This window comes from Phocoena sinus, chromosome 8, assembly GCF_008692025.1.
Source record: "Phocoena sinus isolate mPhoSin1 chromosome 8, mPhoSin1.pri, whole genome shotgun sequence".
Taxonomy (NCBI): domain Eukaryota; kingdom Metazoa; phylum Chordata; class Mammalia; order Artiodactyla; family Phocoenidae; genus Phocoena; species Phocoena sinus.
The window spans coordinates 55,478,070-55,490,120 of NC_045770.1; the positions used below are offsets into that span (position 1 = coordinate 55,478,070).

Below are 12,051 nucleotides of genomic sequence, written 5' to 3' on the forward strand. Positions count from 1 at the left end.
TCTGTACCCATGCTCAGTTTTACCTTGTCCTCCCAACAACCATGGCTGATGGGGCTTCATCTCCCATTTCACAGATGGGAAATTTGAGGCACAGAGGAAGGAAGCGACTTATCCAAGGAGAGAGATAAAGAAAGAGATAGTGGCTGAGAGAGGCCTAAGGAGACAAAGAGTCAGGGACAGAGGACTCTGCCACCCCCAGCATGTCTGCCCCCCCGTCCCAGCTCTGGTCAGAGATGGCAGGGGGCCCAGACCAGGAGCAATTGGCTGTGGGGACAGTGGCTCCAGGGTGGCCTGAGCCCATGAGTCCCCCAGAGTCCAGCAAACCCTTCTCCCAGGGCTCAGGACAGCGGGCAGCCCATCCTTACCTGGGTGTCTGCTGCCCACCGGCCTGGCTGCCCCTGCCACCTGCACAGAGGGCTCGGGAAGCTGGGGTGGCAGGTGTGGGAAAATCTGCAGACACAAGCCCCCTCTTCCTCTGTCTTGCTCCGTGACTTGCTCTGGGGGTCTCTCTGGGTCTTGCGGTCTTTCACTGTGTGCCTCTCTCTCTCAGTCTCTCCCTTTCCTTCCTGCCCAGGGCAGCTCTCCGGCCGGCACTGCTGCCCTCTCCTCCCCACTCCAGAGCCTTCCCCCGGGAGGCGGAGTTGGAGGGCCCTCCGAGGTCTGGGTGTCGTGACATCAGCATGGGAGGCGGGCTGTGCTGCCCAGGGCCCTGGCGGAGCCCTGGCCGCCCAGCGGGGAGGCCGGGGCACTGGGGTCTTTCTCGGCTGTGCTGCCGACCAGACCAGCGTGGGAGCAGGCCCGGAGCCACTCATCCCAGCCTCAGCTGCCTCCCGTCATTTGCAGTAATGCCCACCACCTGCTCTCAGCACCTGGGCAGGAAACCTTGCTCTGATCCCGACTCGGTCACTGATTTGCTGAGTCTTGGCCCCTGCCTGCTGTCTGCCAAGACTGTTTCCTTCTCCGCAAAATGGCTGTTTGCGACTCAGAGCAAAGGACCAGGCGAGGCAGGGCAGGAGGTAGCAAGCCCTGCCCCCTGGCCCTTTCTGCTGCCCTGCCGCGCCCCCCACACACAGACACTGCCCTCGCCCCAGGCCACTTCCCGAGGGCTCGCCTCAGATGCGTCCCCCTGAAGTTCATCACTTCACCACTGCCCCACAGCTTGTTCTGGGGGCTGGGGCGCGGGATGCCTGCTGTCTCTAATCATCTAGGAAACCTTCTCAAAGCAGCTGACTGGGAGCAACGCTGCATGTACCAGGGACTCGTGCAAACTGAGGTGGAAAATGCGATTTTACAGTAGGGGAGGAGGGTAAACGAGGAAGAGAGTGAACAAAATGTTCGTTATTAGCATCAGCGAAAACAGTGACACCGAGGACTCCCTGTTGAGACCTGGCCCTTGCACGTCGTGGCCCTTCGCCTGCAGCGACCCTGGCAGCAGCCCCAGCCAAGCAGGCCTCTCCGGGACAGGTTTGGCCAGGGCGGAGGGAGGTACTCTTTTGGAGTCTCTGTAACTGGGTTGTGCCTGCAGGGAAGGGGCCACCTGGCTGCCACCCAAAGGATGGGGTGGGGGACCCAGGGAGGGACCAATGGCCCAACTGCGCCACCTCCCGGGCACAGCTGCCCGACAGCGCCCCCTGGAGAGCAAGGCTGAGCATCCGGCCTCTGCCTGGAGCAGCGGGTGGGAAGCGACAGCGCTGGGACCCAGGCTCTGCCAAGGCTGGGGCTCCCTCTGACCCGACGATCCTGACCCCTGAAGACCCCTGGATGCTGGAGTGTGCTTGGCTGGGTGCCCACGACCGGAGTTGCTCCTGAACAGTCCCCACTGCTGGACTCCCACCTGCCGTCTGCACTTGATACCTACCACCCCTCTAATCTCTTGAGGAGCCGGCCAGACTGGGTGGGCGAGTGGTGTCAGCCTCACACAGATGGGAGAGCTGAGGCCGAAGAGGAAATGGTGCCCCAGGCAGAACGCAGGTCTGAGCTGTGAAGGATGGGTGCGGAGTGGCGCGGGGGTATGTGGTCCCCTCCAGATGCCGCACAGCTACAGCTACTCAGCACCCACCAGTGGCCAGGCGCTACGCTAAGGTGGGTACATCACTCAGCACAGCCTTCTCTCACACTCTTATGAGGAAATCTTGGTCTTAGTTCATTTATTTTTCCCTTACTCCCCACTCCCAACCCAGCCACCAAGTTCTGTCCACTCTACCTCTGAAATCTCTCTGGTTTCTCCTCCCCGCCACCCCCAGCTTTCTGGCTCGAGCTGCCATCATCTCCCCCTCAACAGCCTCCACTCTGATCCCCTACATCCACCTGTACCCCCATAAGCCCATCTCCTTTTTGGCTGCCCTTCATGCGGCTGCCCCCCTCTATTCCACAACTGTCTCAGGGCGAGGCCTTCCTGCCCCCAGCAGGCTCAGGGAACACCCAGTAGCTCCCACATTGCCTCGCCACTGGTTCTCTGCATGTCTTCCCCACCAGTTTGTACACTGCCCCGGAGCAGGCACTGTGGCTGCTTCCCCCGCCCCCGTGCCTGGGACGGGACGTGGGAAAAGGCCAGGTGAAGGGACAGCCGAACGATGCCAGCACGGTCCCACCAGGCAGGCATCGGGGTCCAGCCTCAGCTGTAGCTCCTTCATGTGGCTCTCTAACCAGACAGTCACCCAGGCCTGGGAAACATTCCCTTCATTGTCCCATATCCCCAGAGGGACAGACAGACACAGGAAGGCCTTTCTGGAATTGTGGTAACATTTATTCTGAGAACAGAACAGGTCTCCACTCCCCTGGCCCTGAGGGGAACGCAGCCCAGCTCGGGGTGCTGTGCAGCAGGGGCCCCACCCATCTGCAAATGGGGACTTGAGGCCCCTGTGGGCTGCAGGGTGCACCAGGCAAACAGAGCAGCTGCTCTCCCCACTCACCCTCCAGTCCCGGCCTGAAAGAGCTCCATCCTCACCTGCCCAGTCCCCAGGGCCTCCGGGGGACCAGGATCCCCACACAGCCAGGAGCCAACCAAGAGGGGCAGGGAGCAAAGGCAGGGCTGCCGAACCAGTTCTCTCTGAGAAGGGAGTCGAGGGACACAATGCCCAGCCCCCAGGCTAAAGCCCACACAGGTCTGCCAGCTGGTCCTGGTTTGCCCCCGTAGCCCAGGTGGACATGGCTGAGCAAAGACCCGTGTGTCGGCCCCAGAGGCCCCAAGCTGGCTTATCCGGCCCTCGACGCTCCACCCAACTCAGGAGTCTTCCTTTCAAACAGACACTGAGAAGTGGTGATTACATGACTGTGTATAGTGTGTACGGATACAAAGATACATAGAGAAAGGGTATTGTTTTGCCCTTATACAGCACTTGCTAGTAAGAGTGCTGACAAACGATAATCGCTGGCCCCACTTTGCAGAGGGGGAAATCGAGGCACAGGAGGTTTAAGCAACTTGCTCCTGGTCACACGCAAAGTCCTCACCCTAGGTTCGGGTTCTTGAGAAGTCCCAGCTTTTAGAGAAGGAATCCTTTTGTTCTCCTTGTCATTCAGTTCCTGGCCCCTCCCGTGACCCAGGGCCAGGACACAGGAGCAGAGCCAGCCAGAGCGAGGGGTCAAGAATCCAGCATATCCAGCCAGGTCACTGCACCCAAGAGCCAGATCTTGAGCTGAAAAGTCAGGTTCCCCAAAGGAATTCCCAGCAAGGCCACAGGAATTCCTGATCTTGAACCAACTGGACATTTTCACTGACATCACCTGGTCTGGAGCCTGAGAAGGGCACAGGGAGATCCAAAGATGGTCACAGCGCCAACACTCTCCAAGAACACGGTAGGTGCTGGCTTGTAAAACATCCAAGTACAAACCCCCATCTTCTTCATCCACCTCCAGACCTCCTCTGAGAAGGTATGACCTCGCCACGTCCCTCCCCAAGCAGATCAAAATAAAATCAGAAGATCACAGGAACTGGAGCTTAAGAAGAAAAAAGGGTTCTGGCTTTCAGTTTTCCTTTAAAAACCCCTGGTTAAAATTGAGAGTTAAAACGGAAAGAATATAAAACGTTGAGGACCAGAAGGAGAGTTTTGGTCCAGGCAGCAAGAGGGGAATGTTGGTGGAAGGGCCTCTGGTCAGACAATGGATTTACCATCTCCTGTCAAGCCCAATGCGCAAACTGATGGCAGCGGGCCTGAGACCACCACTCCAGCGTCCCTGCTCCCGGGAAAAGCCCAGGTCTTGCAGCAGACCCCTCAGGTCTCTCCCCGCCTGGCCCACTACATCAGACACACTCCTTCCCGCGTCAGGGCAGCGGAGGCAGGACGCCCTTCCTCTCTACCACCTCGCCAGGGACCCTAAACCAGAGGCTGGGAATGCGATCAGAACCTAGGAGAAGATGGCTGCAGCTCCTCTGGGCGTCTGTATCTGAGAGGACCTGAGAGCAGAGGCAAGGCCCAGGACGGACGCCGGGTCTCCCAGAGCTGCGAGGAGAGGCCCGGCTCCACACGGGGTCTCGTGGGCATCGTTTATTCATTTGGCAAATCTCCTTTGAATAAATACCTGATGGGCGGGTGAGTGGATGGGATTCGAGAATGGACAGATGTCACCTGGACATTTCCCAAATTCTAGCCTGGGCAGGAACCCAATAGCCAAGAGTCCTTTCAAGGTGGCTAGAAAACCAGATATAGGTGACAAAGAAAGCAAGTCTTGGACACTGGGGCAGGTCTGGGACACAAGGGGCAGGAGTGGGCCTTGGGGATGTGGTAGTTTGTGTGTAAACAAGTGACATCTTCTTGGCACTCTGCTGGCAGACAGCAGGGCCTCGGGAGGTGGTTTTCAATGGATAGAGTCCCTTAGCCATGGTGGCAGTTGGGGTAGGGAGGGCTATTTTAAATCTCAGGCAAGACGACTCCTCTATGAGAAGGGAACGCTTTGGGGTCCTCGGGACACTGAGGCAAGTGTCCTTGAGAGGGACAGAGACCTCCCAAGGTCACACAGCAAGTCAGTGGAAAAGCTGGGAAAAGGACGCCAGTGTCCCGGCTCCCAGGTTAGTCCCTGGCCTGGTTGGGGACATGCAGATGGTGGTGAGAACTGTGGGTGCAGGTGGATGGGCAGGTATCAGATGGCCGTGAGGGAGGCACTGCTGAAGATGCGCACAGCAACGGTGCCCGGCAGGTCGCTGGGCTGCTGGCTGTTGCGGTCTCGGAGGTGGAGGGTGTGCAGGGCCTGGAGGTCGTCCGAGCTGGCCTTCAGGTGCACCTGGCCCAGGAACTCATCCTTCAGGACTCGGTAGTTCCAGATCTGGACGGAGACAGAGGATGGTTGGGGGCCATCTCCAAGACAAGGACTATGGGTCTGTGAGGGCTGCTGACAGGGGCGGCAGAGCCTTGACTCCCCTTCCTGTGATGCAAGCTGGGCTGAGGAAAAGGAGCCCTGCATCTGCCTCACCATGGACCTTGGGCAAGGCCATGCCCCTGCCAGAGCCTCAGGCTTCCTCCCATATGTCAAAGCTCCCTTCCATGTATACAGTTAAATCTGTCATTATTAGCTCTGCTGTTGACCTTGGGTGACCTTGGACAAGTGATACACCCCCTGCTCTGGTTTCCCCATCTTCAACATGAGGTTTGGATCAACGGCTCCTAAGGGTCCTTCCAGCCCAAACATCTATGGGTCTGTGATTTGATCCGGAAGGACTCAGTGTTAAAAAACTTGGAAACCCTACAGTAGCTCCCCGAGGATACCCAAGCGTTTGTTTACAGATGGTTTCTTACCGGGAGAGATGCTGGCCTGGACCCCAGGGACAGAGGGCTTCCTGCCAATGAGCTCAGAACTGTGGCCCCCTTGGCCTGAGAGGGGAAGGAAGCCCGTGCCCAGGACACTGGCTGTCTGATCCCCTGCTCTCAGGTAATAGTCACCCCCACCATCTGCCACCAGGGGAATTTAAGGAACAACTCCCAAGGCTTTGGGGCAACGCTGGCAGAGATGCCCACTGTCCCTGGCCAGGAGTCTGACCCTGCTGTGTCCCACAATCCCTACAGCTAATCCAACTCATCCCACCCCACAGAGGGGGCTCTGGGGCACCGGGAGGGGTAGGTAAGAGAATTCCCTAGGCCACACCGTGTCGGGGACAGAGTGGGAACCAGAACCCAGTGTTCCTAGGTCCCTGTCAAAGGCCCTGCCACGTGAGGCCCAGCCACTCTGAGTGCGGAAGCATGAGGTGGGGTCCCAGGAGGGACCACAGACAGTTGGGTCACCTGCACAGTGATGGGTTGGCTTGGCTTCTTGCGGTAGAAGATGGCTTTCACATCATACTCAGGCGTCGAGGTGCCTTTCTGCACGGCCGAGCGGACTTTGTCCCCCTCACTCTTGATGATCACATATGAGTTAGCCCCTAGAAAGAGGGAGTGGGCAACGGGGTGAGGGTGAGGCTGGGACAGGTCCCGGATGAGACAGATGTCTGGAAGCAGAAGCCTAGGCTCATGTATTCAGGAGAAGGGAGACCAGAGCCTAGCCAGCTCCCTAACTTCCAGAGACAGGAGGGGGCACACTGGTAATCTCTGGTCTCCAGACCTTTACCCAAGCTGTTCCCCCTGCCCGGAGCACCTTTCTCCCCTACCTTCCTTCACCAGGCTTCACACCTTAATACCTCCTTAGCCTGGAGAAAGGCCCCCCACTCCAGGAAGCCTTCCCTGAGCCCTCCCTGCTAGCTACCTGTCCCTGTGTCTGACTGCCCACACTGGAAGCCGCCCAAGGGCAGGAGGCAGAGCGTGTTCTTCTCTATACGCCCAGCTTCATCCCAGGGCTGGGCCCAAAGTGGATGTCAGGATGGGTTTGCTCATTCAATGAGTGAGAGCAGGAGAGCTCTGGAGGCTTGGGAGGGGAGGAGGGCTGGGGGTTTTCTCCAGGCAAGCCTCACCTGCTGGGGAGTCCTTGAGACCGGCGGCCCCCAGGACATGCACCTGGGTCACCTGTTGGGGGTAGCCGCACAGGGAGCTCCAGCAGGAGCGGGGAGGCTCATCCAGGCGTAGCTCCCTGACGCAGGGCAGAGAAGGGGCGGGAGGTGATGGAGAGGGTCCGGGAAGACGGAAGGTCAAGGGATTCAAGAAGAGTGGGGCAGGGGTCAAGAGCAGTGTTTAGTCCAGACAATGCTTGTCTCGGACAAACAAACCTCCATAAGCTTCCCGCTGCCCCATCCCTACCCAAGGGTGCCCCCTCCTCCCCCAAGGGAAAAGCAACGTACCGAGGATTACTGTGTGCCAAGCGCTCTGCTGGGATGTTACAGGTATTATCTCTAATCCTCACAAAGCCCTGGGAGATAAGTGACTGCCACTCTGCCCATTTTACGGATTAGGAAGCATCAGGATCGCCGGGTGGGGGGGGGGGGGGGGGGGGGGGGGGAGGGCTTGCCCAACACAACACAGACTGGCGGGACCGAGGTCCGCTAATTCCACAAGCTTCCCCCCCAGTCTGGGACGTGGGCAGGGAGCACCGACTCTGGGCTGCCTAGCAAGGTGGGAGGGCAGTGTGGGATGCACAGGTCTGCACTGCAGCAGGGATGGGGATGGTTTCAGGGTCCACCTAGCCGGACTCTGCCACTGGTGGCACGGACTTAGAAACCACCCCCAGCCAACGTCAATCCCCAGTTCTGATCTGTAAAATGGAGGGGTCAGGCCTCCCACCCCAGGGTTCAGGAAGAGCAAATGAGATGAGTGAAAGCTTCTTTGTAAACTGTGAAGCGCTCTGCACACGTGAGCAGCTGCTCCTTCGTGTGGCCCAGAGAGGCTGGGACAGGGGAGGAGAGGAAGGGAAAGAAAGGGGATGGATGCTGATGTCAGGCCAGGGAGGCTGGAGGCCCAGGCTCCATGGCTTAGGACGACACTGAAGATCTCTGGGCTGAAGATTGTGGGCCAGCCTGGTGTGGACCTGGGCCCTGCCAACCCAGGGCCCCAGCCAGTCCCCACGCACCGGCAGTTGGAGGGCACATCAGTGAAGATTCGGAGCAGGAACTCGCCAGTGTGTCCTGGCTCGAAGGTGGTGGGGATGATGACGTAGCGGCCCTCGGGCTGCTCCGTGCGCAGGAAGACACTGCGGGAGTTGATGTAGATGGAGCTGGCCGTCCTGTGCGGCAGGCTGTGCACGCGGTACTGGCGGTTCTCCTCCACCTGATGGGGGCGGAGACACTGGGTCACACAGAGCCCCTCACCCCACCCCGCACCGCACCGCACATCTCCCCTTCGTTGCCACAAGAGGCGTATCTACAGAGTCAGAAGTACATGAGCGTCTGTCTGCCTAGGGCTGGCGGGGAGGGAGGTGGATGCAACTGGGTGGTGGCGGCTAAAGTGTGCGGGGTTTTTTTTTGGGGTGATGGAAGTGGCCTCAAATTGACTGTGGTGATGGCCGCACAACTCATACACTTTAAGTGAGCGAGTCATATGGTATGTGAATTAGATCTCATAAAGCTACTGAGAGGGGTGGCAATGGGAATCCCCCTGGTGACAATGTCTGCGGGGTTTCTGACATCACAACAGAATCAAGTATCGCTATCTGCGCAGGACACAGCATGTGTCCATGAAATGACATCACCAGCTGCCGGGACATGCTGGACAATTCCTGGAATAAGTGCCATGATAAGCTATAGTCACATCAGCGAAGGTCATGTCACGTCAGAGTCACAACATCAGCACGCAGTGAATGTTCCAACACGCTGACGTGAACAAACGGTTATAATATGACCCAGCACATCAAATGCCAGGGCCTCGGCTCAAGCCGTGGGCCCAGCACATGCACCTGGCTTCATTAGGTTCTTGGTGTCTGGCAGGCCCACGGTGCCCCGCTACACTGCGTGTCATCACACACGGGACGTCACAACATGTGGAAGGCCTTGGGGCCCAGGCCAGGGGAGCGGCCAGCGGGAAGCCCTCCTGGCTCTGCCCGGGATGCTTCTCCCCAGTGCCCAGCAAGGCTTCCAACTCATGGGGGCCAGAGCCCTGAGGGAGGAAGCCGTGGGGGGCCCCCCAGAGCCCAGGCCCGACCACCAGCAATCGTCCCCTTCCCCGTCAAACAGCCTGTGGGTCTGGGCAGAAGAAATTAGGCTGAGAGCTCCAGTGGGACCAATCCGAGGCAGGCTGGGCCTCTGTGGGGATCGAAACAGGACCTGTGTCACAGCACAACCATGGCATCAGCCAATGTGGCCAAGGTGACAGGGGTGGTGTCGGAGACCAAAGTGTTCTAGAGTGTTCTCCCCTAACTCTCCTTACCCAGAGCAGGGGTCCCAGCTGGCCTCACCTTGTAGATGTCAAAGCCAATGGCCAGATTTTCACCCTTGCCATCCCGGCGGGTGGACTGTTTGGGCCGTTGTTGGATGCAGATCAGCACTTCATCTTCTGGCTTTTTGACATCAAAGATGTACTGCGGGTACAGCAGAGGAAGAGGGGCACACGGTGAGACCACACCGAAAACGGGCTCGGTGGCTCCCGAAGCTCGGCCCAGAACTCAGCTGTGTGAACTTGGGCAAGTCACATCAGCTCTCCGAGCCTCAGTCCCTCATCTGTGAGATGGGCTGGCCACGTCCACCCTGCACGCGGGGTGGGAGGACTCGGGGAAACGATGGATGCTCAGCTCCGAGCCTGCATGCAGCTGGTGCTCAGTGAAGGCACACTGGGCGTGAGGACCAGGCGGGTGCCAGGGTCATGACCGAGGAGGCCGCAGGGGAGGAGTCCCGTGGGGAGCCAGCCTGGCCAAGTCTCCCCAGAAGGAGCAGCGCCATGTGTGGAAACAAGGGGTTTGAGGCCCCAGCTCAGCCTCTAAATAAAATGTCCCCGTAACTCTCATCAGGGCACTCATTAGTCCTCAGAGCCTGCAGGTCATATAGTGAGGTTGCGGGTGACACGACCTCCCAGACACGCCCATCCAACCCGCTGTACAAACGGTGCACCGAACCCCACGGAGGTACAGGGATGTACCCGAGGTCGTGCAGGAGTCCGTGGCAGGACGGCGCCGAGGGCCCCACGGTTGCTCAAGGGGTGGGGGCGGTGGGGATCCCCAAGGAGGCCCACCTGCGGGTTCTGGAAGAAGGTGTCCTTGTGGTTGATGCAGCCCCCGCTGCGGTTGCGCAGCGGGTCCTCGTGCCGCGTCCAGGCGCCACACAGCCGGGCCTCCTCCCACGTCTTGTGGATGCTCAGGTAAGACGTGTTGATCAGACGGCACTTGATGATGTCCGTGAAGTATCGGCACACGTCCTCAAAGGTCATCCTGGGCGTGGCAAGGGGCTGAGCCGGCCGGTCTCCCCACCCCACCCCGCCCACCAGCCTGCCCACTCGCCCCACATGCTCTGCACCACGGCCTACACAGCAAGCGTGGACGTGGCATCACACGGACCCTTCACATCTCTTTTGGCCTCAGTCTCCTGCTTTGTAAAACGGGAATAAATCTAACGACAGCTGCCTACCTCACAGAGTTAGTGCAGGAATTAAGCAATGCAATAACAATAAAAGCAGGTAATAGAACTTCCAGCAGACGGGGGTCGCCAAAGGCTAGCCGTTACAGTTATTAATAGCGTGAGCAACTAACGTGTACAGCCCTCTACAGTTTCCATCCATTATCATCCACAGCTAGTGGTGGAAACCCCTTGGTAGGCGAGCTGCAGTGGCCAGGATACTGCCACACCTCCGGGAGCCTGGGCGGGGGGGAAGGGAAGTGCCCACCCACCTTCAAGTGTGCACATATATGAGAACATGCACATATATGCATCAAGGGTGAACATATCTGAGAAAGGCCTTAGGAGGAAGCCCTTTCCTGATGAGGGTTTTCTACTGCTATGTTTTAATTCGACTGGCCCCTGAGCCAGACTGGGCAAAGTGGATCTCATCCACAGGAGCCCAGACCAAAAGGCCTGGGGGGCCTCCTGCAGCGGCTCCCCTGACACCTGCAGGAGGGGACCTCACTGGGATGCCAGGATCACTGCCATCTGCCTCTGGATCTGCCTGGGGCCCTCACAACATCTCCCACACACAGGGTACCCTGTATCCCTCCAGGAAGTGGCTCAGTCCCCAAATCAAGTGTCCTGCTGAAGAAAGACACTGAGCCTGGCAAGCAGGGCTAAATGCAGAAGGAGTGAATGCAGGAGTCACTATCACGCTCTTTAAGCAAGGCTGTTGCCATCCTCCAAGCTCACCTCCTCACCTCCCTGAACTCACTCTTCCCATCCCAAACCCAAGTGTGCTCTCTTGCCTCTGGGCTGGGTCTCTGTCCTCGCCCAAGGGCTCCTCTGCACCCTGAGTCTTAGCTCCTCCAAAGGGCCTCTCCTCTTCCTACCTGCTCTCGGCATCAGGCTGCCAGCATGCCCTCTGCCCTCTGGTCAATTCCCCACCTGCTGGTACCCTGGCCTACTTGCCGAGGGCTCAGCCTGGGTACCAGAGCAGCCCAGGGTCCCCTGACATGGGCAGTGGAGGCTATGGGGCCGAAAGGGTCCATTCTGCCCAATTCACTTTACATAGGAGGAAACAGGCCCAAAAAGATGCAGTGACTTATCCGAGGCCACACGGCAAGTTGATGGTGGGGCATTTTTAGAGCCCTGGCTCCCGCCTCCCCGCCCAGCGCCTCCTGCCCGGCACACAGGAGGCTCCCCTCTCAGCCCTGGACATCCGCCCAGGGCAAGAGCACACTCACCAGAACTCGCCATCATCCTGCACAGTCACACCCAACTTCTCCCGCTCACTCTTGCTCACTTTCTGCCACTCCTCTGAGCTGGGATGTGAGCACAGGGGAGGGAAGAGAGAGGAGTATCAGAGGGATGCCCTCAGGGCCACTCTGGCAAGGGTCAGGAGGCATGAGGGACAGCTCAGCACTAGGCCTCCATCAGTGTGGGTGCAGTTGGGGGCACCCAGGGCCATGCCCAGGCCCCTCTCCAGGAAGTGCTGTCTGCCCACTCTCGCAGGCAACCGTGGGCTGCCACCATGCCGGGGATCCGGAGGTCTGGGAGCAAAGCTGCAGGCTTGGGGAAAGTGGGGGGACTGACGACCAGTGAAGGGAGCTCCTTCACTGGGGGCCTAGGCTCTGCTCCTCTCCTGGCCTCACCAGGGCCATTAGCCAAGC

The 12,051-nt window shown here is 59.0% G+C and overlaps 2 protein-coding genes across 4 annotated transcripts in view; both read right to left on the bottom strand.

The window, feature by feature from the left end:
• The window catches only part of MYO7A (myosin VIIA), a 103,994-nt gene extending 103,406 nt beyond the window's left edge, over positions 1-588 (bottom strand). Inside the window, exon 1 of the mRNA XM_032641629.1 lies at positions 366-588. The gene's annotated coding sequence lies outside the window, so the exon portion shown is untranslated. The remainder of the gene's footprint in view (positions 1-365) is intronic.
• Positions 589-3,958: 3,370 nt separating this feature from the next.
• CAPN5 (calpain 5) overlaps positions 3,959-12,051 on the bottom strand; it is a 56,154-nt gene continuing 48,061 nt past the window's right edge. For 2 of the 3 annotated variants that reach the window (XR_004351115.1, XR_004351114.1), the window contains exons 7-11: positions 11,626-11,703; positions 10,014-10,209; positions 9,244-9,366; positions 6,875-8,120; positions 6,316-6,349 (exon numbers count right to left, since the gene is read on the bottom strand). Coding sequence is in view for 1 of the 3 variants with exons in the window: in XM_032640406.1 (XP_032496297.1) it covers positions 5,077-5,259; positions 6,213-6,349; positions 6,875-6,990; positions 7,924-8,120; positions 9,244-9,366; positions 10,014-10,209; positions 11,626-11,703 (1,030 nt within the window). In the remaining 2 variants the exon portion in view is untranslated. Of the gene's footprint in view, positions 5,260-6,212; positions 6,350-6,874; positions 8,121-9,243; positions 9,367-10,013; positions 10,210-11,625; positions 11,704-12,051 lie in introns of those variants that run through there. The other variant, XM_032640406.1, reaches the window with a different exon arrangement.